Source organism: Pelodiscus sinensis, chromosome 1 (assembly GCF_052426305.1).
Source record: "Pelodiscus sinensis isolate ZL-2025 chromosome 1, ASM5242630v1, whole genome shotgun sequence".
NCBI lineage: Eukaryota > Metazoa > Chordata > Testudines > Trionychidae > Pelodiscus > Pelodiscus sinensis.
This window is the reverse complement of record NC_143052.1, coordinates 117,641,120-117,665,209: the sequence shown is the minus strand read 5'-3', so window position 1 is coordinate 117,665,209 and position 24,090 is coordinate 117,641,120. Positions and strand designations below refer to the sequence as shown.

The window sequence follows — 24,090 nt, the reverse complement described above, 5'->3', positions numbered from 1 at the left end:
TCTTGTCTTCCTTTCCCAGGTATTTCTGCTGGCATTATCATTTGCATATCTAGCTAAAACCATGTCTGGGGGTTACATGAATAGCATGCTCACACAAATAGAGAGAAGATTTAATATCTCAGCCTCTCTGGTGGGCATTATTAATGGAAGCTTCGAAACTGGTAATCATTTATTTTAATATTCTTTGACAAAATAGTATTTTCCCATAGCTTTGGTGAAGAGCTATTTTGGCTTTTCTCCTGTTACATTTGTTTATCTGGCTCTGCAGCCATTGCATGACCTGTAGGCAGTGGGGCTGACCGCTGTGTCGGGCCCCTGAGGAAGGCTGAGGGAGCTGGTTTTGCACCTCTGGAAGGGGTGCGGCCTCAGCTGAAAGTGGTGGGGCTAGGGTTAGCTTTCCCCAGACAGCCTCAGTGCCACCTGGAGTGAGCCACTCCCCTCTTCCCAGGCAGCCCACAGAGCTGCCTGGAGCATGCAGAGTAGGACTCCAGTGGTGATTAAAAGGGGCCAGGACTCCGGCTGCCACTGCTGTTGCAGGAGCAACAGTGACAGCTGGGAGCCGTGGTCCCTTTTGAATAGCTGGGCCCCAGGGCAGTTGCTCTCTTTACCCTCTCTTGTTGGTGACCCTGCCTGTAGATGAGTCTGTGACCAGATCCTATACACTGTGGCTTGTGGGTTAAGACCCATTGAAGTCAATTGGCCCACTTACAAAGGAAGCCAAGTAAGTGTCCCCTCACGCCAGCACTCCCACCCCCACACGCATCCTCTGCCAAGACCCAGCACCCCAGCCTGCACCTGTCCCACCCTTGCTCTGTCCCCTCCCTCCTACCAAACCTCCCCATCCTTTGCCTGCTCCTCCATGCTCCCTCTTGGTCAAACACGCCACCCCCACCCCACTCCTGCAAACTCCTGGCCAAACCTCACCTCTTCAGCCCCTCCTGAACCCAAACTCCTGGTCAGACCCTCACTTCCAGCTTGCTCCAGCACCCTCCCTTCCGCCCAGACTCCCACCCTCCCCTTCTCCTGCATCTCCATTCCTACCCAACTCACTGGCAGCTCCCTCCCACACAATGAACCCCTGGTTTTTGGCCCCATCTCAGAGCCTTGGGAAGCTCACAAAATGTACTAATCCCAGGACCCCAGAAGAGTTAATATGATTTGTGGGAAGTCCTGAATCTTGGCCGTCCTTGCTCCTTCATTTCCCCCCACCCCCATGAGGCAGGAGCCCCAAGGCAGTGAGGTGTCTCAGTAGGGTATGTCTACTCTGCCATCCTAGTTCGAACTAGGGTGGCTAATGTAGTCATTCGAACTTGAAAATGAAGCCCGGGATTAAAATATCCAGGGCTTTATTTGCATGTTCCCGGGCGCCGCCATTTTAAATGCCCGGTAGTTCGAACCCCCTGGCAGTGGCTACACACGGCACGGGCTAGGTAGTTCGAATTAAAGCTCTTAATTTGAACTACCATTACTCCTCATTGCAGGAGGAGTAACGGTAGTTTGAATTAGGAGCTTTAATTCGGACTACCTAGCCCGTGCCGTGTGTAGCCGCGGACAGGGGGTTCGAACTACCGGGCATTTAAAATGGCGGTGCTTGGGACCATGCAAATAAAGCCCTGGATATTTTAATCCCGGGTTTCATTTGCAAGTTCGAATGACTACATTAGCCACCCTCGTTCGAACTAGGGTGGCAGTGTAGACATACCAAGTAGGGACCACATCAGTTAGGGTTGAGGTATTTTTGCCTCTCATTTTTGTATGGCCCCCAACTGATTTTTCAGTGGCCCCACAACCCAAAAAAGGTTCCCCTGCCATAAATAAAGACAATGTTGACAGTTTTTTGTTTTGGAAGTAAATAAATATTTTACTTTATATAAAATGAAGTTTGGTAAACTAACATGATAAAGTTAAAGTGCTTATCTGTTTATTTTGATCTTGATTAATGATTTTTCCTTTCTTATGCCTACTTATATTGTAGCTGCATATTTAAATTTTTATGCTCCAGTAGCCTAATATGAATATTTTAATATTTAAGGTATTTAGAAATAAGTTAGGCATTTTGTCATGCTGCATATTTAAATTTTTATGCTCCAGTAGCCTAATATGAATATTTTAATATTTAAGGTATTTAGAAATAAGTTAGGCATTTTGCCATCATGGGTGGTTGGCTAGTGGTCCACACAAAGGTTGTGTTTAGCAGGGTGGACTGTGGGCTAAAAAGCTTGAGAACCACTGCTCTACACATAGAACGTGTCTTGAGACAATAACAACTTAACAAGATATGTACTGTCCTGTTTCTGTAGGGCTTATTCTAGAAAACAGTTTTTACAATATATCATGAAGCTTTTCCTCACATTAAATGTTCCTTCTCTAAAGAAAAATGATTTAATGAGGAACTTCCTTCATCCATGTTATTTCTCGCAAATCAGGGAAGAAATAAAGGGAATAAAAATTGACTCTACTATTTAGGATCCCCATCAGAGCTGAGAGAATAATCAATATTTGAGTTCAGTTTCCAAACAGAAAAATTTAGAGAAAATATTTGGTTAGTATTGAACAAAAATTAAATGTGTTTGTTTTTTACTTGCCAAATGGAAAAAAATTTTTGTTTAGAAAATGTAGTTTTAGATCAATATTTTGTTTCTTTTTAAAAACAAACCATTTTGATATTTCACTTGCTCTTCAGCTAAAATTAATAGCTCAATTTGACCCAAATTTGCAAATATTGCCAGTGCCCTGAAAAATGCATTTTTGGCATATTTGTATTTCCTGAATAAATTTCATCTAGCTCTAATTCACCTAAATTTCTATAGTCATCCCTGTTTTCTTGATTAACTTGTAATTTACATTTCTCTGAAACTGCACTAATCGCAGTAATTTAGTATGCAGGTAGTTGTTTTCTTCTTCTGACAATCTCCTCTTTAGTCATAATTTCTACTTTATTTAACATTCTATTATCATCATATTTCCTGGTTGGCCTAACCCATCACGCAAAAACTACTGATATCATTGAGGGAAAAGTCTTTTTTAATCATCTAGCTATTACAGTTACACCCACATAAGGTAAATTGACTTGTAAATGTGAAAATGGACCAAGCTTTTCTTTCTGCAGGAAACTTGTTGGTGATAGTATTTGTGAGCTACATTGGTGCTAAACTTCACAGACCAAGAATAATTGCTTTGGGGTGCACAGTTATGTCTTTTGCCTGTCTTTTGATAGCACTGCCTCATTTTCTCATGGAACGGTGAGTAGCTAATGATGGACTAGATTGTGGCATACTGACTCATGTTATTCCACTAGTGGTCCTATTCAACAAGTGGTCCCACTGAAATCAGTAGGCTCTTTTGCAGAGTAAGGTATGCTCAGCCTGAATTGGGGTATCAGAATCTGGTCCCTTTTTTATGCAAGGGCCCCAAAAATTTCCTAAACACAGATTAATAGCTCAGAGATTCACATCTGTACTGGGCAACCCATAGGTGTTGACTTTTATTTTTCCCTAGAGGGATGCTCCAGTGCTCCCCAGGACACTCCCCTGTATCCCTTTTCTTGTTTTGCCTCTCTCCACACCTGCTCCTTCCTCCTCCCCTGAGGTTTCAATCCTCACTCTGCCTCTTCTCCACCTTCCTTTCCAAAGCCCCACCCACTGCTTGCTGTGTTCTGGCGTCCTGCAAGCTTATTGGCAAAGTGGCCAAAAAAAGATGCGTCTAGTGGATGCTGAGCACCTGCTATTTTTTCCATGGCTACTTGAGCCCTGGAACTCAAGGAGATCAGCACCTATGGGCAACCAATGTTCTTCCACTTCGTTTCATCTCCTGATCTGAAAGGGCACCTGTCACCATACATGATTATCTCCTTGATCTGTACTATCTCAGCATGTGCAGCTCCAAGTTGCAGTGCTGTCTATTACTATAGTATTAGGATACCATAACAGTATTATTTGTATACATATTATATTTCTTTGGTCCTTATGTCTCTTTCTCTTGTATCTCCTGTGTCTGTAAAGATGCCTAACGTAACCTCAAGCAGAATCACACATGCATATCACACATGCACATCACTGACTTGTATCCCCTCTACAAAATCCCTTTTTTCCCAGTAGCTTTATTTTCTCTTGCCTTGACTGCTTCAACTATTTTCCTGCATGGATGACTGAAGTCCTAGCTCTCTGGCTGCAGCACATATAGGTGACGGTTTCTTTATTCCAGAAAGGATTTTTTTGGTTAATGAATGGAATATTCAGTTAACTTTTATGAAGTTTTGGTTCTTCTTGTATCTGCTCATTCCTTTCCTAAAGAGCTTCAATGCAAAAGAACAGCTTTATGAGCTGGATCTGATATATTCTCTCTTAACTTGGAAACCTTTTACTTTGGCTCAGCCAGGTATCAGTACGAAACCTCCCTTTTACTAGAAGAGAATTCATCATCCATGTGTCTTATAAATCAAAGCCAGTCCCCCACACATATGGAGAAGCAATCAGCAGGTGAGTCTTTTTCTATGTCATGTGCTCTTTTCTTTTTACAACTATTTTTGTAGGTTTTGTGTAGGCTGGATGGTTTATTAGCACTTTTTCTAGGGCTCAAGGTTAGATATAAATGCTGTGGAGTTCAGGTGGTTTCCTCATCTTAGTGTTGTTCTTTAGGGCTGTGTGACTGTGGTCCTAGAGATATTCAGTGTTCACACTGGGGCTGACTATGGGGAAAAAACAAACAGAACACAGCATCCCACCTTCTTATAAGCAGTGGAGAAAAGGAGGAGTCAGAACAAAGAGGAGTAATAACCTCTATGCCCTTTCAACAGATGGTATGTGTGATAGGGAGAAATTAGGGTCTTTATCTTATTTTATAGATTAAAAAACACAAGTACCATGTCAGTGCCATCTTAATGTTAATTAATGACAGTGCTATCAAGTGGCACTACAGAAACTAATGAAATACTCATGCCACTAAGTTGTTATTTTTTTATCATACAATCATAGAATACTAGGACTGGAAGGGACCTCAATAGGTCATCGAGTCCAGTCCCCTGCCCTCATGGCAGGACCAAATACTGTCTAGACCATCCCTGATAGACATTTATCTAACCTACTCTTCAATATCTCCAGAGATGGAGATTCCACAACCTCCCTGGGCAATTTATTCCAGTGTTTGACTACCCTGACAGTTAGGAACTTTTTCCTAATGTCCAATCTAAACCTCCCTTGCTGCAGTTTAAGCCCATTGCTTCTTGTTCTATCTTCAGATGTTCCATTTATCTATGGTAAGGTTGTATCATCATGATGCAATATTATTAAGCAAATATTATTAAGCAAACTTTGTAACATGAAGACAGGATGTCATTATTTTGTGATTCTTTGTGGCTCAGTTTAACAAAGAACATGGCCTTCAAGCTCTTTATCATTGTGCACCACTATTTTGGCACTTAAAGAAAAATGAAAATACTACATGCTATTTAACAACCACAGTTTGTATTACATAGCACTTTTCATCTGAGGATTTAGAGAAGTATTTGCCTCATTTTATGAAGGCAGAAAATGATGCACAGGGAAGTTAAACAGTCTAGAGTAAATCAGTTTGCAAGTAGGGAATCAAACCCAGAAGTCCTGATTCCCAGTCATTTGCTTTGAGTAAATTATGTTGGTTTCACCATGAACATTATCAGATTTGCATAGCTCAGTATGTACTGTCAGCTTATGTGTTCAAGTTTAAGTGATAGCACAAAATACTGACTTTGTACAACTGTAAACTGAATCTTCTGACAAAGGTGTTGAATTTTGAGTTAGCTCAGCCCTGTATTTTCATGGCAGCCCTGATGGAGGCATCAGATTTTGAAATCTGAAGTCAGGTTTTCAAAGGCAAACAATCTTTTAGGAGGTTGGATAGAAAAAATTCAAATGGTACATTTTCACGCTGAAAAAATAGATTTTGTTGAAATCAAATTTCTGCAGGAAAACATAAACTTCATCAAAGTTTTCCATCAGGAGCATTGACACAAAAGCTTCATTTCAGGTAGTTCAACCCAAAACAGTTAGAATAGAAAATCCACCATAGGCAGAGACCGTGGTGTATCACAGGAGATGTTCTGTAGCTAGGTAGGAATACCTATACAGAAGAATCAGAAAAGAGTAAATCAGAACAAAATGTTTTGTTGTAGTTTGAGACTGTCAAAGATTTCCTTTTGATAAAACAATATCAAAATATAATGCAAGGTTTCCCACTTAAATTTTTCTACAGCTTACTTATTTTAAGAAAATATATATGTTGTGCTCATTTGCGATGACAAGTGATGAAATATCGCTATATCATTAATTCTATATTTTAATCATCTCTCACTTTTGGTTCCCAAAGGTGTTTGTCTTTTTAAGGATTCCCATCTACTCCATTAATTATCTAGGGGTCAAATTCTGCCAGGACTTTATGCAGGTAAACAACAGTTTTGAAGGAGGAAGAGATGGTACAATAACTTTCACCAAAGAGCCAGGCAGAATTTCAGAACCATCTGTTCACAAGAATGCAGGCACCATCCTCTGCTACTAATTTCAGAGTTACAGTAGCCCAGTGGGGTGGAGAGGAGGCAAAACCTTGGCTCAGGCAGTGGCCAACACTGCTGACTGGCTGTGTGGAAGGAGTAAGTTGCAATCCATAAAGTGATATAGCAGCAGGCATAATATGACTAAGGTAAACTCCTTCCCAGTTCTCTGACTGGGTTACTATATATGACTTCTCATTGCCCCATTCTCTGGGCTAGGCCTTAAGTAGTTGGATGGCTTTTCATATTCATTTCTCTTTGTAGTAAGCATTTCATTTCCTGGCAACATTAACGCCACTAATACAAGTTTCTTGTTTTATTCACAGAGTGTGAACAAAAGTCTGGGTCCTTGATGTGGGTGCTTGTGTTGGTAGGAAACATAATACGAGGCATTGGTGAATCTCCCATTGTGCCATTAGGCATTTCGTATGTGGAGGATTTTTCCAAAGCAGAAAACTCACCTTTTTACATAGGTATATCTTCAAGTGCTCAGTCTTGTTGTGTCATGTGCTGGCTTAAAAAAAACCCCTAAAACTCCAACTCCTCTCTATCCTTTATGGCTCTTCATGGTGAATAGTGCACACAAATTCTTTTTATTTATCTACCTAGTCGTTAAGAGGTGCGTACTCCAGAAAATGTCATTCAACTATTTGTTCAAATAGAGTTGAATTTTCATTTGCACTCATCTAAGCTGGGATCTTGCATTGAGAATCACTGAGTACAGGCAGAGATCCATTTAAATTAATTGAGCTCTACCTGGTTTCAGGGATCCATTCATGTGCCCTTAGCATTCATTTTTCTGTAAATATTCTAGTGGAATATTGGTCACATGGCTGGTATATTTGACTAACCAAAAAATAAAGGACATGATGCAAAGCCCATTGAAATCAATGGAAAGATTCAGGCTCATGAAGCATGTACTGGAGAATAGGGACAGAAAGTGAATGTGTGACTAAGTGGGTCTTTGCCCACGAAAGCTTATGCTCCAACACTTCAGTTAGTCTATAAGGTGCCACAGGACTCCTCGCCACTCTTGCAGATTCAGACTAACACGGCTACCCCTCTGATACTTGATTTATAAGAGTTAGAGAACAAAATATGCCAGGAAACCTCAGAGTCAAGAGTAGGATGTCAGGGACCTTGGTAGATTATCTAGGTCCAGTCTTTTGCCACACCAGGCAGGACTAAGCAATAACTGGACCTTTTCTGACAGGTGTTTATATAACCTGTTCTTAATAACCTCCAATGATGGAGACTCCACAACCTCCTTAAACAATTTACTCCAGTGCTTAATTACCTTGACAAGAAGCTTTTTCCTAATGTTGAACCTAACCCTCACTTCCTGCAATTTAAACCAACTGTTTTTTATCCTTTCCTCAATGAGAACAATTTCTCACTTTTCTCCTTATAACAACTTTTTATGTATTTGAAAACTATTGTCATGTTCCCCCTCAGTAGTCTCTTCTCCACACTAAACAAACCCATTTCCCCCCCATCTTTCCTTGTACATCATGTTTTCTAGACCTTTCGTCATTTTTATTGCTCTTCTCTGGACTTTCTCCAATTTGTCTGCATCTTCCCTGAAATGTGCTGCTCAGAACTGCACACAGTATTGCAGCTGAAGCTTAGCACAGTGTAGAGTGGAAACAAGTCAGCCACAGAACTGGGCATGGAACCCAGGAATTCTTGACTCAAAGCCCACTACTTTAACCACTAGACAACACTCCCTTCCTATGTATCTAAACCGGGCTAAAACCCAAATGATTTTCTATGAAAATAACTCTTTATAGGTTCTAATTTTGTGTATTTTTCCCCTTTCCTGATTTTAGGTTGCCTACAGACAGCAACTGTGTTAGGCCCTTTTCTTGGTTTAATGCTGGGATCATACTGTGCGCAGCTGTATGTGGATCTGGGATTCGCAGATATAGGTAATGAATATATATTCTGTACATATTAATGAGCAGGGATGATTTATGAATATCTCAGCATCAACTGCACTTGTGGTTTTATGCCAGTTTGCTAGTAATAATTTTCTGATGAGAAATCATGTGTTGTTCAGTTCAACACAACCACTTAAATTCAAACATGATAAAAAGAATCTGTAAAACAAATTATTTGCTAATTAGTTATCATCTGAGATGGGAATGTGAAACTGTACCACTGTATCAGAGGCAGCAGCATAGCGGGGGGCGGCAGGTGGGAGCCAGTGCATGCAGGGAGCCAGTTTTTAAGCTAGCTCCTGTGGAACCACTTACTCCCCCCCTCCCAGTGCTTCTGCCTCTGTATCAGAGGTAGCAGCATGGACGGGGCAGGCAGCTCCCAGGGAGCCACCTCTCCCCATGTGTAAACATGTAACCACTGAAAATATCAGCAGGTACACGTTTACCTAAATACATGCATTTTATCATCCTTAACCTGAGATAGTTTAACAGTTAAAAAAAACCCACATTGAATGTAAAACATCCAGATATGGCAAATAAATTATTTGCATAAGGAAGGGATATTGATGACCTCCACAAGCCTCATTTTAAGAGATATTTTGAATCTTTCAAACTGTTTTATTTTAGCTTAAATATGAGACGTGATCAGCACAGCCAATGACCACAGGGGAAAATAAGTAATCAGACGTGTGTTCATTTATTTTTAGCGGAGGTGACTATAACACTTACTGATGCCCGTTGGGTTGGAGCATGGTGGCTGGGCATTCTGATTTGTGGATCAGTAAATCTGCTCGCTGCTATACCTTTTTACTTTTTGCCCAAGTCTCTTCCGAAGGAAGGACAAACAAATGATACTCAGTTGTTAAGTAAGAGAAATGCATCAGTATTAGAAGAGAGAGGTGAAGTTCAAGACAAACATAAAATGAATGAAATCACTAAAGGTAAGTTAATCTAATTATTTCTTGAATGTACCATTGTCACTGTATACAGGCAGTCCCCGGGTTACATGGATCCGACTTACATCGGATCCCTACTTACAAACGGGGTGAGGCAACTAGCTGCTTCCCCCCAGCAGACAAGGGAGATGCGAAGCTAGCGCCCCTCCCCCCAGCAGACCAGGGAGATGCGGAGCAGCTTTTCTCAGCAGACACTTCAGCTTGAGAATAAAGGACTGAGGGAAGTGAGGTGTGGGAGAATAAAACTGAGCTATGGAGAAATGTTTGGCTAGAGTTTCCCCTACAATATGTACCAGTTCTGACTTACATACAAATTCAACTTAAGAACAAACCTACAGTCCCTATCTTGTACGTAACCCGGGGACTGCCTGTAGTTGAATACATTAAAAATGACACCAATCTACGGAAGTTTTTTTTTCTCTGTGACTGAATTGTGTGTGTTTTATAACTAAAGCTGGTACCAAGCTACAGCATTAACATGTTGAGTTTCAACTCTTCGAAGTACAATTGTGTTGGATCTGGGATTTTGGATTGCCCCTTCACAGAGACAGATGCCTATTGTGAAAATGAGATCACCCCCCCCACCCTACTTCTCCCAAATTTCAGGTATATTTTGAGCTAGAATTTGATTCAAGACAACCACTAGTTATAACTAGAGCTGGGCAAGACTACCATACACTGGAAAAGTTTAGATAATGAAACTGAAAAAAATCTTAGAAAGTTGCAAACATTAGCAGATGAAGCTCCTCCCCACACTTGCCAGCACAGAACCATCACAAGGGCAGTGTGCCACTTAAGACCCAATTAAATCCTCAAAAAAAGGACCTACAAGGCACTTAAGTGGTTCATAGACCTCTGAAAATGTGTCGATTTCACCCAGAAAGATTTACTTTTTTTTTACTGTTGCATGGGCATAGATAATTGGGTTTAGATTTGCACATTTCCTGGTTTTCTATATGTGCTGTAGCTCATTTTTTTCTTTTAGTTTCTGTAATTCTTCTAGCTCTTCATATTAGCCCTTAAGGAGCATAACTAAATAACATTTCTTCTAGGAGAAGATAGTCAGAAGTGACTAATGGTACTGAATTTCCCAATAGAGACATTTTAACTGGCCCTAATTTTTAGAAAGTGCTGAACATGTGCCTCTGAAAATCTTATCACTTAAAGGAGTCTCAAGATGGATGTCACATCACATTTAATGCGCCCCAAATCATGAGTTCCTTTTAAAAATCTTGACTTATATGAACTCTTCACTTTATGAAATACAGGGTCATTTCTTTTCATTTACATAGCTCAAAAATCAACAGCCAGGTTTTTTTCCATGAAATAATCTTTTGATGAAGAAAGGTGTCCATTCCACAGCTCAGCAATTTTAGTCCTGCAGTAATATTTCATAACCCTTTTCTTTCTGCTGCCATTCACCAGAGCAGTACTTTTTATTGTATTTACATGGAAGTCCATTGATCTTGAAAATATCTAATTAAAAAATGTCTTGGTCTACCCAAAGAATATTTGACCCTTCTACTTTTGAGACATGTTACAATTGAGTCATTAGTTATTACATATAGTAGGTGCCATTAAAAACTGGACATTTACTACCAAAGCAATGACAGCTTATACCAGCTGTCCTATAGACTTCAGTGGGACTGCTTACACCAGCAAAATTATGCACCTGCATCAGTGTCTGCAATATTGGAGCCATATTAACATAATTTAGCGAATATAACCCGCGGGTTATATTCATTTTTACAAACCCCGCACTCCCCTTGCGGGTATACTCAGGTGCGGATATACATTTTTTTTTTTTTACTCACCTGGTGGTGAGCACTCCCCCGCCCCTTCCCCCGCTTCACAGCCACCAGCCTCCAGTCTCTGGGTGGGGGAGCGCTCATCTCCCGGTTCCTGCACAGGAACCGGACGATGAGTGCGCCTCCTGCCCCTTTCTGCAGCTGTGCAGGAACCGGGGGATGAGCGCTCCCCCACCCGGAGGCTGGAGGCTGGCAGCAGTGCAGCCGCAGGAAGGGGCTGGGAAGCACTCTCATTCCCCTGCTTGGGGGTTGTGAGGCCACGCGGAAACCAGGTGGGGTGAGTGCGCCCCCACCTGGAGGGTGACTAATCCCCTCCCAACCCGTAGAGGCCCTCCCCCCGCACAGTTTGAAACAAAGTCTTGTATACCCTTCAGGTTATACTCGTGCGTGGGGTATACAAGATTTTTTTTACTCAAACTGCAAAAACTGTGGGGTATGTTCGGGTGTGGGGTATATTCGCTAAATGACAGTATTTAAAGTCCCATTCCTTTCCCAGAATGTTTTGCCTCTAGACCATGTGGCCTCTACAAACAAGGCTACCTGCTCATAGCATTTCAGTCAATAGAGCCATTTGATGTTTTATTATACTGAGAGACTGATATACTAACTCTCATTTACTGAGGCCTGGTCTATACTAGACCAATCAGGTCGGCTTAAGGTACGCCATCCAGCTATGCAAAATGCATAACTGATTTGGCTTGTCTGAAACCCAGCCACTGTGGTGTCCACACTGCTGTAAGCTAATGGGTTCACACACTCTCACTGGCTTCCCTGACTCCTTACAGAAGGAGGAGTACTGGACATTGGTGGGGGCTGCCTTCAATGCTCAATTTAGGGGTCTACGTTAGACTGCTAAAACAAATGCTAGAAGATTGACCTTCATAAGGTTGATCTTCTCTGTAGTATAGACATACCTTAGAGACTCACCCTCCCTACCTTCAAGGATACATTTAAATGAAAAACAGTGCCCATTTTCAATGAATTTAGGTCATTTTTTTATAAATATTTCAGTTTGTTTTGCAAAGTTTCTCAATAACAGATCAGCACACTAGCTGGTGCAAAAAAATAAACGGGAAATTTTTAATAGTTTGGGTCCTGATTCTATACACTTTACTTAGCAAAACTCCCAAAGAAAGTCAGTCCCACTAACTTCAGTGGGAGGTTAAACTGAATGAGAAGTTTAGGATCAAGTTCTTAGAAATGTAGTAGAGGAGCCAGGGGTAGATTCTAGTGAACCATTCATTATGGCTATGTCTACACAGCAGCATTATTTTGGAATAAATGATGTTGTTTCAATTAAACATCATGCGCAGGGCTCGACGATCACGGCGAAAACCACTCGCCAGCCCCGCACTGCACATGTTCGAAACCAGCACTGCGCATGAGTGAACCGCCGGTGAACGGGGTGAACGGTTGAAATCTATTCACCACGGGCAAATAGATAAGTGAATTTGTCAAGCCCTGATCATGCACATCTACACAGCAAGTCATTATTTCAAAATAATATCGAGATGGCGAACTTGTTACTCTGTCTTCTGTAACCCTCATTTCATAAGGAGTAAGGGAAGTCAAAGTAAGAGTGTTCTGCCTTCGATTTCGTGCTGTGTAGACCATTCCAAAAGCCAATTTAAGCTTTTTTCGACTTCTGCTACGCAATTGATGTAGCTGAAGTTACATATCTTAATTTGACTTTTACCCTGCTGTGTAGACATACCCTTCAAGACCAGCAGTGCAGCATTTCAGGAATGTAAAATCTGAAAGAATTATGAGATCTAGTTAGCATGGTGCAGTGAGAAGAAGAATTAATATGCATCTGTATTTAATATATGCAGGGCATGCTTAAAATAAGTCATCATTTAAAAGGAAATGTATGTGAATTCCACTGTCAAAGAAAAATGCATGGAACCAAGAATGCCTGCAAGAAAAGAATGAGAACACAAAAAGATCCTGGAGGGAAGGGGGAGACTCAAACAAGAAGAGAGTCAATTAAAGTTATTGTTTAAATGATGAGGGCAGGAAAACAAACCCAGAAAGAGTTAATGCGGTCTAAATGGTTTATGAATAATCAGAAGGGCTTAAACAAATACATCATGATAAAAAAAGAGATATAAGCATTTAATCGTGCTTTCCAGGCAGCTCCTTGCATTGAAGTTGGGGTGTGTTGGGTTAAGTAAGGGACATATAGGGCTAACGAAAGACCCTCCAGGGGACCAATCCAGATGGTGTTATTTGCAATAGGTCTGTGGCCTCTGACCAAATCCAGGATAGAATTGGATCCAATATAGGGCCACTTCTACTTCCCACCTTCTTCAGCCAACTGAGTAATGTTGTCTTGTAAAGCTTCAGAATAACGTATCATATTCTTTCATTCCAGATTTCATCCCATACCTCAGGAGTCTGTTTTACAACCCAGTCTATATGTTGTTTATATGCATAACTGTGCTGCAGTTCAGTGCTTTCATTGGCATGATAACTTTCATGCCAAAATATGTGGAACAACAGTATGGAAAATCTGCATCACAGGCCATCTTTTTAATAGGTATGCTCCCATTATATCAGGGGTGGGAAAAAGCCTGTCAGTGGACCAGATCTGGCCCACCTTGGGCTTTGATCCAGCCTGCGAGACAAGTCCAGGCCCCGCCCCCTAAGCTGCGGGGGAAGGAGCTCAGGCCCGCTCCTCCTTCCCCCACGCAGCCTCTGGAGAGGAGGCAGCGCTGGGGCTGAGGGTCCTCAACAGGGCCAGCCCTGGAGGCACAGCTTTCATGGCCAGGCAGCCTGGGGCCAGCTCCAGGGGCTGCAGGGACCGCTGCCATGGAACCTCTGGGGCCGGCCCGGGGCCACCTAGCCATGGTAGTGGCACTGTTGCATAAATTGCTGGTTTCGTCCCCTTGGAGGCTAGTCTGATTTACCCCAAGAAGAGAGTCACACTTTCAGGCTGGGTCCAACTCAAGTTTATTGGTTGCAACCAAGGTACGGCTAAGGAACTCAGTGTTCAAAGCAGAGCCGACCCTGAGCGTTGGCTAAGCATCCTTTTTTATACTTTCTTTAACTTTCTTATCTAACTTGGCACGTCTTGATTTGTTACCTTAGCTTCGTGTTGCCGCGTTATTGGTTAGCATATTTCAACTCTATTCCATTCAGTAACAACCACCAGTATAGCTTACTTAAGCAATAGCAATTAGCAAATTTCCCTAACTCAAGTAATACGTGTACTCCAGTCCTTGAGAAATGGGTCTAAACAGCTAGTTCCCCTTTTTACTACAGCTTCTAAAACATGCGCAATTAGCTAAATGATATGTGCTGTTTCAAGCTTAAGTAATGGAAGGGGGAAGAAGCACACATAGTCTTTACTATATTTTACTACAGCACCACTGGGGCCAGCCCTGGGACGTGGTAGCGCACTTTCCAGCTGGCCCCGAGTGGCATGGGTGCAGTAGCAGTGCCTCCGGGGCTTACCCCAGGCTGCAGCACCCCGGCTTCGGGAGCAGCCTGGGCACACATGGCTGCGGAGCCTCTGGGGCCAGCCCCAAGCTGTGTAGCCATGGCAGCAGCACCTCTGGGCCAGCCTGTGGTGCCTCCAGCCTCTGGGGCTGGCCACAGGCTGTGTGATGGCAGCAACGGCGCCTCTGGGGTTGCCTGTGGCTGCAGTGCCTCAGGGCAAGTCCCCGAATTGCATGGCCACAGCTGCGGGGTCTCCTTCCTGGGTTGCCAATGTAAGGGGACTGTTAGCCCCTTACTTAAACTCTGTGGGAGTTTTTTGGCTGGCAAGCTCCCAGTGTCAACAGGGGAAGGGTCCATGAGACTGACAGACCCCAGAGACAATGGAAAGCAGCCAACACTCCAGCTTAGCCTGATTGACAAGTTGGACAGGCCAGTGAGAAAAGCAAGAGGCCAGGACCTGTCCTCCGTGTGAGCTGGGATTGTTCTGGCTCTCTCTGAGCAAACAGAGAGCTGAGAGACTGCCCAAGGGGGGGCAAGCAGTGTGCAGAAGAAGTCCTGCAAAAACAGGGAGCTGAGAGACAGCCCAAGCAAAGCAAGCTGTGTGCTGAGGGGCAGTTTTTGCAGCAGCTGAGCCAGACACACACAGCTCAAGGAGCGCAGACCCTGTGTTGAGCAGCAGACTGGCAGTGCTCAGAGAGCCAAAAGGAACAGAGAAGCAACGCTAGAAGCTAGAGACTGGCCACACAGCACAGCCTGCAGCTGGATGTGGTGAGCAGCTGGGAACTGCAAAGTGTGGGGAGAGGCTCTGGACTGGGCGAGGGGTCTGGCCACTTAGAGCTTAAGGCTGTGTGGTCACTGCCAGAGCAAGCATGTCCAGCCTGCAGCCCCCTCCCCCCCTGCACATCCAAGGCCTCTAAGGGGCCTCTAAGGAAGAGACTGTGAACTGTCCTTACACTCTGCAGGCTGCTGTTTTGATGTCCCTGTGCTACAGAGCAGGGCTGTGTGTTCTCATTTAACCATTCTCATTTTTTTCTTATTCTTTTCTCTTTAATCAGTTGATGTTTAATAAATTGTATTTGCTTTGAACCTTATGAAGTGATCACTGGGCCAAGAAGGCCTGCAGTGTAAAGAGAGCACCTCGGAGTGGGGACACCCTAACTCCTGCCCCTAGTGACTACAAGGTCGGGGATTAAGCCCCAGGAAACCTGGGCCCAGCCTCGTTGGGGTTTTGAGGACTCTGCTACTCAGGAGAGTGGAGGGGGAGCCCTCAGGATCAGGGAGGCCGTGGGGTAAAGGAAGTGGGAGCGGGGACTCAGATCCTTTCGCTGGTCCAATTAACCGGGGTGTATAGAAGCCAGGAAAGTTCCCCACAATAGCAGGACCATTCCCCCGCTTACACCAAGACAACGTGGCTTCAGCCATTTCTGCAAGGGGGCAAAAAGCCAGGTAAGGTTCCCCCTCATGCCCAGACCCCCCCCAATCCCATCACTTCCCTCTTCCCCAAGACCCGGCACCCTCAGTTTGCTCCAATACCCTCCCTTGTTCCTCTTCTCTCCACCTAGCCAGACACCCTACTCCAAGCCTACTTCTGCACCTCAGCTCCCTCCCAGATCCTGCACCCCATCCCTATCCTAATTTTGGGCAGCCCTGTCTTGTGTACTGTACCCCTAATTTTTGTCCCTACACCAGAGCCTAAGGAGGTCCATAAAATCCACTAACTCTAGAACCGTAGAAAAGTAAATCTGGCCTATGGGAAGCCCTGAACCTCATTCCCCCCTTCCCTTCCCCTCACCTAGTAAGGCTGGGGCACCAGAGGAGTGAGGTGTCTCAGTATGATATCTACTAAAAGATTTACCCAGGGTTGCTCAGGTCCTTAACTGAAATAATTTTTGTTTTTCTTCATTGAATCATTGCTCTGGGGTGGGGCTGGGCATGAGGGGATCTGTATGCAGGCTGCCCAGGGGAGAGAGACTACCCCACCTTGTCTCATTGCAGCAGTTTGGGACCAGGTGAGAAATACCTCTCCATGGCCACCACAAGTGCAGTGGGCACAGTTAGGAGAGTGGTGCATGTCCCCTGGTTGGGGGGGCAGACAGCCACACAGCCACACAAACAGACAAACTATCTCAAATATATATTAGACAAGCAGGTGAGACCTGTTGTTGACCGGGCAAAGGTTTGCGTAGATTACACTTACAGGAAAGTTCAATAAATTAAATATATGTAATACCATTTTTTTATTAACATGTTTTGCAAAAGGAAAGTAAAAGAACAATTTGAAATTTGTAGGATTTCAACTTCAAACATTATTTATTTTATTGAATACTTACCATACATAGTCAATTTGAATCAGAAACTCTTTCCGTAACTAATTTTAATTATTGTGTGATTTGTAATAGTACAAATTTTCTTTACACTAAAATGACAGTTGAATAGTCAACTTGATTTTAATTTTAGCAAATATTTTTTATGAACTCTAATCATAATAGTCATGAATTTTTTTCTGATGAAAACCAAAAATAATTATTTAAATCCTTCACCTAGCATATTCTGGTATAAAAAGTAGCCCATTCAGTTAATTTAAGTGGCAGAATTATTTATGCAAAATTTGGTATCTGTATGTAATTGCCAAGTATGACTTTATTTTGCACAAACAAATCCACAATCAAAGAAAGAAACAAACAAACTCTTCAAAATATTTAGAAGGGTAGCCGAGTTAGTCTGTAACAGGAAAAACTTAAAAAACAACAAATAGTCTGGCAGCACTTTAAAGACTAACAAAATACAGGCAGTCCCCGGGTTACGTACAAGATAGGGACTGTAGGTTTGTTCTTAAGTTGAATCTGTATGTAAGTCGGAACTGGCGTCCAGATTCAGCCGCTGCTGAAACTGATCAGTTTCAACAGTGGCTGAATCTGGACGCCAGTTCTGACTTACATACAGATTCAACTTAAGAACCCCAGGCATCCCCAAGTCAGCTGCTGCTGAAACTGATCAGCGGCTGATTCCAGGAAGCCCGGGGCAGGGGCTTCCTGTAGTCAGCCACTGGTCATTTTCAGCAGCTTCTGACTAGGGGACACCTGGGGCAGAGCAGCTGGGGTGCTGCTGGGTTGGTCCAGTGGCACCCAGAGCGGCGCTACGGGACCAACCGGCAGCGCCCCAGCTGCTGTACCACAGGCGTCCGGAGCAAAGCTGCGGAGCACGGGGGCAGCGGGACAGCCCAGACGCGCCGTGGCTATCCTGCTGCCCTCGGGCTCCGTGGCTTTGCTCTGCTTTGCTCCCCGTCCCCCTGGTCTGCAGACCAGGGGGACGGGGAGCAAAGCGGCGGAACACGCGGGCAGCGGGACAGCCCAGACGCGCCGTGGCTATCCTGCTGCCCTCGGGCTCCGCGGCTTTGCTCTGCTCTGCTCCCCGTCCCCCAGGTCTGCAGACCAGGGGGAGGGGGAGCAGAGTAGAGCAGAGCGGCGGAACGCGCGGCCAGCTGACAGCCCAGACGCGTCTGGGCTGTCAGCTGGCCGCATGCTCCGCTCTGCTTCCCCCCCCCCCCCATGGTTTGCAGACCAGGGGGAGGGGAAGCAGAGCGGAGCAGAGCAGAGCGGCAGAACGCGCGGCCAGCTGACAGCCCAGACGCATCTGGGCTGTCAGCTGGCCGCGTGCTCCGCTCTGCTCCCCCCCTCCTGCAGATCAGGGGGAGGGGGAGCAGAGCGGAGCACAGCAGAGCGGCGGAACGCGCGGCCAGCTGACAGCCCAGACGCGTCTGGGCTGTCAGCTGGCCGCGTGCTCCGCTCTGCTCCCCCTCCCCCTCCCCCTGGTCTGCAGACGGGGGGGGGGAGCAGAGCGGAGCGCGCGGCCAGCTGACAGCCCAGACGCGTCTGGGCTGTCAGCTGGCCGCGCGTTCCGCCGCCGCTTTGCTTCCTCTCCCTGGTCTGCTTGAGACCAGGGAGAGGAAGTGCCCCGTTCGTAACTGCGGATCCGACATAAGTCAGATCCGCGTAACTCGGGGACTGCCTGTATGTATGTGGTATCATGAGCTTTTGTGGGCACAGCTGCGGTCATCTGAAGAAGTGGGCTGTGCCCACGAAAGCTCATGATACCATTTACATATTTTGTTAGTCTTTAAAGTGCTACCAGACTATTTGTTGTTTTTTAAGTTTTTTCTTCAAAATATATAATAGATAGTTGTCCCTCTCTCTCTACCCCTCCTCCCCTGCTGCCCCAATGTGGGATATAGCTGTCCCGATCCCCATCTCTGTCCTCTTGCTGTCCCCCTGTGGTCATTATGTGCTACAACTGTCTCTTCCTTCCATTCCATATACCCTGTTGCTCCCATGTGGTCATTATATAGCAGAGCCCTTTCCATTTTATGGGAACCAATCCCAGTCTAGGCACATCCCATTTTCCTGGCACAACCAACCCCTTACCTTGCTTTAAGTTATGATAAGAGGAAACTAAATACCAAATGTAGTGGTCCTAACTCTTACCGTTTAGGAGGAGTTCTAGAAAAGACAGACAGACACAGTCACAGAAGGACAAACTCTTTCAAATTTATAGTAGATTTGCACAGTAAGAAAAACTTTATTTGCTTGTATCTTCATAGGAGTTTACAATTTACCAGTTATATGCATTGGATATTTTCTTGGTGGCTATCTAATGAAGAAATTCAAGATAAATACCAATCAAGCTGCCAACATAGCCTTTTGGATCTCTTTAATTGAATACCTGATCTTTTTTGCTGCCTATTTCACGGTCTGCGACAATTCTCCAGTTGCTGGTCTAACAGTCTCATATGAAGGGTATGTTCTTTAAGTTGTAATATTGAAATATTATATTGTAATAAAACAGTTTATAGTTAGAAATGGGCCAAGGAGGCCATAGTTTGGTTTTGCAAAAGCAAAACCAGGAACTTTGCAGATTCAGGTTCTAATTTATCCAATACATCAATGCCCAAAGGCAGTGAGTGTCTCTCTCCCTCCTCCACTTATCTTCCCACCCTGTATCTAAAATAATAATGTTGAGAAGTTAAGTCCACTGATACTCTCTTTGGAAGATGACCTACTCAAGGTCTCAAACAAAAGTGAAATTGAAGTGAAAGAGGCAAAAGTGCTGTAGTGCTGTGAACAGAGTTCATATGTTCTGAACACTTAAAATAGCCTGTTTGCCTCCAGTTTTCCAAAGCTTCCATGCAACAATACATAAACAAAAATGCACATACCATTGTGTGTCCCACTTGCATGTGGGACTAATAAAATTGTGTATTCAGGTAGTTGCAGGTATAAGTGCCCAGTACTGTGTCTGACTGACCGCATATTTAATTGCAAGAATTCGAGGGACCTAGAGGAGATTCCTGGAGATAATGTGGAATTTTTTATGCAGTTTCTTGAGTTGCAGGTTACCCCTAATCTGTATACATGTGCCTGTGTGTACAGTGAGCCCTCGCTACTTCGCGGTTCGACCATCGCGGATTCACGACTTCGCGGACTTTTTTCATTACGTATGTATATATTATAAAAGAAATATATCGCGGATTTTCCGGAAATTTCGAAAATAGCCGCGATATATGAAGACCCCAAATATTTCGTTAATTCCATTAATAATTAGTAATATCTGCTAATTATTGTAGTAATATCTGCTAACTGGTTTGTTAACAGTACTACGTAAAGGGAGGGTTTTAAAAGTCTGAATATACATGTTAAATAAATACGTAAATATGGTGTCCCTACTTCGCGGATTTTCAGCTATCGCGGTCGGGTTTGGAACCTATCTACCGCGATAAACGAGGGTTCACTGTATACAAACCTAAACTTATATACATATGCACACATGAATGGATTATATAAGCACCACAGGCTATGAAAATCAAGTTGTACAGCAGTCATAGTATTTCACTGTGGATCATATAATGCAGGGGTCAGCAACCTTGTCAAACCAAAGAGCCAAACTACATCAAAATTCAGAACAAGTGGTTAACAAAGAGCTGTATAAGAATGCCCATTTTCATGTCTGAAAATATACAACTTAATATTATTGATAATTGATGGAATGATTTATAATAGCGTAAATGAACATTGTACTCACCAACTGTATATAATGGGACGTCTGCATCTTTTCGTGAATTTCTTTGACGCTTACATCATAACTGGTCAAATACAGCTTCATGTGCACATTCAGGCTGTCTTCTGTCAATCTTGTGGCAGGGGGCTGGGGATGTGGTGGTCCAGGAGTCTGGGAATGTAGGATTATGAGGGGTTCAGAGCAGGGGGTTTGGGTGTAGGATGGGTTCAGGGCACAGGGTTGGGGTATGTGTGGGGTGCAGAAGTGTTATGGCAGGGGACTGGGAATGTGGGGGTGCAGGAATCTAGGGATGTGGGATTATGAGGGGCTCAGAGCAGAGGGTTCAGGCCAACGGGATTGTGCTGGGGGTGGGAGTAGCCATAAGGCACCATTCCCCCTTTCCCGCCCGGTTCACAGTTTATGAAAAACTAAAGGTCCTGCAGCCACTTTTCTGAGCAGCGTGCAGGAGCAGGGCAAGCAGAGGAGTCTGCCTGGGGCCTCCCCGCTGCATCTGCATTCTGAATTGTTTTGCCCAGGCCTGCTGTAGTGCTAGTGCAGTCACCCTGCTGAGCGGGGGAGCAAGGGCTCGAATTTCAAGAGCCATATCTGACACCCTAGTGAGCCATACTTTGCTCACAAGCCATAGGTTGCTGACCCCTGATATAATATCTGAAGCCAAAACATTACACAAAAGAAAGACTAACCTTAAGGGTCTGAACAATGGCTGTTTTTATGTAAGAGGTGGAGGTCTGAGTCCTGGAAAAGCTCCTGACCTACTGAGAAGGTTTTATGGAGGGAATGTTAAGTTTTTATTGTCTGAGGTGGTGGTGAAAGTTGTTTTTTGAACTCTTGAATTGTTCACCTTTTAAATATATTTCAGAAAAGAACAGGTTTCGTACATGGAAAAAACCCTACTTTCTGACTGCAACAGTGATTGTGATTGTTCAATTAAAGTGTGGGACCCTGTATGTGGGCAGAATGGAATAACGTATGTTTCACCTTGTCTTGCTGGTTGTAAAGCATCAGATGGAAAATATACAGTAAGGCACACCATCTTAAACTGCAAAATCTAGATAATGTGGACGTTCTACCTCGATGTAGAGCCCCAGGTGGCACTGGGGAGTAATTACTTTGAATGGCCCCGGAGAGGAGCTATTTCAAAATAGCAGCAGTGGAGCATCCACACTACTGCTATTCTGAAATAGCAATTTCGGAATAAGCATTATTCCTCATGGAATGAGGTTTACAGATTTCAAAATAAGCTGTCCATTATTTTGCAATTATTTCAAAATACAGTAAACTTCCAATAATCCGGCACCTTTAGGACCCGGGGGTGCCAGATTATCAGATATGCCGGAGTACCGGAAGGGGGGTGCTATGAGGAGTCGGTGGGGAACTGCGCAGCGTGGGAGAGGCTAGCACTGTAGGACCAACCCGGCAGCACCCCAGCTGCTCTGCCCCCAGCTTCCCCAAGTCCGCCGCTGGTCAGTTTCAGCAGCAGCTGACTTGGGGAAGCCGAGGGCAGAGCAGCTGGGGTGCTCTACCCCAGGGTTTCCCCAAGTCCACCGCTGCTGAAACTGACCAGCGGCGGACTTGAGAAAGCTGGGGGCAGAGCAGCTCCAATTGTCCGGCTGGACGGAGCACTTCTGGGTTCCAGTTGGTGCCGGACTATCAGGAGTGCCGGACCACTGGATGCCGGACAATTGGAGTTTTACTATAATGGAATTGCTGTGTAGATGCTTGCATTGTTATTTAGAAATATCATCAGTTATTTTAAAATAACTGTGCCGTGTAGACACACCCTTAGTCTGTTATTTGCTTTCAGTGGGACCTCATGATACGACTCAGTGTAAGCATATTGTTGTGGGCCTAAATGATTAAAACCATCTTTTAACAGGTATTTGAAAATTGCACCTGTATTGCAGCTTCAGGATTTTCATCTGGAAATGTCTCTGCAGTTCTCGGCCAGTGTGACAAAGATGCAAATTGTGACATGATGCTTCATTACTTTTTAATATTAACAATAGTCTGCAGCTTCATTTTTTCCTTAGGAGCCATCCCTGGATATATGGTTTTAATAAGGTACAGTAGAATGCCCTTACTGAAAGCACCCTCCAAAATTGTTTATACTGAGGTGGTGCATCCCTATCATTTGGTGGAGGTTCTCTGGCTTCTGATGCTGATTGTAAGGGTTTATATTTCAGGATAAGTCTTCTCAACTTTGGAAGGTCATTTTGTTTCTGCTCCGGATCAATGGGAGCTCACTGAGCCATTACACTGAGACACCTTGGCCAGGTGTATAATAAATGTAATTTACTGATCACATCTGCTCAGCATTCATATAAACACAGCCTTCATTTAACTTCCAAAGCCTGATCCCATCTTGCGATGGGTTCATTGCAAAGCAGTGGATGGTCCAGGTTAAACCTCTAAAATCCGGGACTCTCTAGTCTGGCAACATCTGTGGTTTGGGACCGCTCAGGTCCCAAGGGTACCAGACCAAGGAGGTCCCTCCATTACTGTGGGATCTCTGGTAGTTCAAAAGTCCTAGTCAAGGATCTTTAAAAGACCTCCTCTTTCATGAGAGCTACTTAATCAGGATGATGGAGTCCGGTAATAAATGGCTTAGGCAGTTGGATTCTGGAGTAATTTGATTGAATAACTAACACCTTTGTTTCATATGTATATTTCCAATATTGCTCAATAGACAATGCAATTATCACCTAGGTCTCTAAAGCCTGAAGAAAAGTCATTTGGTGTGGGTATCCATGTACTTGCTTCAAGAATATTTGGTAAGAAATATTTTAAACCATGCTGTGAGTGTAAACAAGGACAAATGCAGAATTGTATTTACAATATGATCTCCACTTACCTGAAAAAACCTCCCCTGAACTGCTGGTACAGGAGGCATGGCTAGTTACACATAGGCTTGGCTGTAGCGTTTCATCATCTGGGTGCAAATTAGAGCAGTTTTTATTCTTGGCTAATTTATGCCAAGGACTTGAGAAGGCCAATGGGTGTCCAGTAGCCAAGGTGGGGGAAGGCTTTGCCTTCCCAAACTGCCAGGCATGGCCCCACCCACACTCCGCCCTCAGAACACTTGCTGTAGGCATTCTGGGGGAGGAGTGTTGCTGCCCCCAGCACCCACCCTCCTTGAGCTCTGGGGGCTGGGCAGGCAGGAGGGCACAAGCACTCGCCTTCTCATCTCTTCCCCTCCCTGCAGAGGTGATGGGGAGGGGGAGGAGGTGATGGGGCCTTAGCAGATGGAGCAGGCTGTAGGTGGGGTTGAGGGCCTGTTTCTCTCAGCCCCAGCAGCACCAACCGCTCATGACTTCTTAAAGCCATTTTGTGCCATTTCTCTCCTGCCAAAT

The 24,090-nt window shown here is 44.3% G+C and overlaps 1 protein-coding gene across 6 annotated transcripts in view; it reads left to right on the top strand.

Annotated features, from left to right (window-relative positions):
* The window catches only part of LOC102458523 (solute carrier organic anion transporter family member 1A2), a 31,544-nt gene that overhangs the window by 5,560 nt on the left and 1,894 nt on the right, over positions 1-24,090 (top strand). For 4 of the 6 annotated variants that reach the window (XM_025183740.3, XM_025183739.3, XM_025183742.3 and 1 more), the window contains exons 4-14: positions 20-161; positions 3,110-3,242; positions 4,378-4,478; positions 6,850-6,996; positions 8,353-8,451; positions 9,171-9,404; positions 13,602-13,766; positions 19,266-19,461; positions 21,600-21,759; positions 22,617-22,801; positions 23,447-23,511. In XM_025183740.3, the coding sequence (XP_025039525.3) occupies positions 20-161; positions 3,110-3,242; positions 4,378-4,478; positions 6,850-6,996; positions 8,353-8,451; positions 9,171-9,404; positions 13,602-13,766; positions 19,266-19,461; positions 21,600-21,759; positions 22,617-22,801; positions 23,447-23,511 (1,627 nt within the window). The remainder of the gene's footprint in view (positions 1-19; positions 162-3,109; positions 3,243-4,377; positions 4,479-6,849; positions 6,997-8,352; positions 8,452-9,170; positions 9,405-13,601; positions 13,767-19,265; positions 19,462-21,599; positions 21,760-22,616; positions 22,802-23,446; positions 23,512-24,090) is intronic. The other 2 variants (XM_075897987.2, XM_075897995.2) reach the window with 2 other exon arrangements.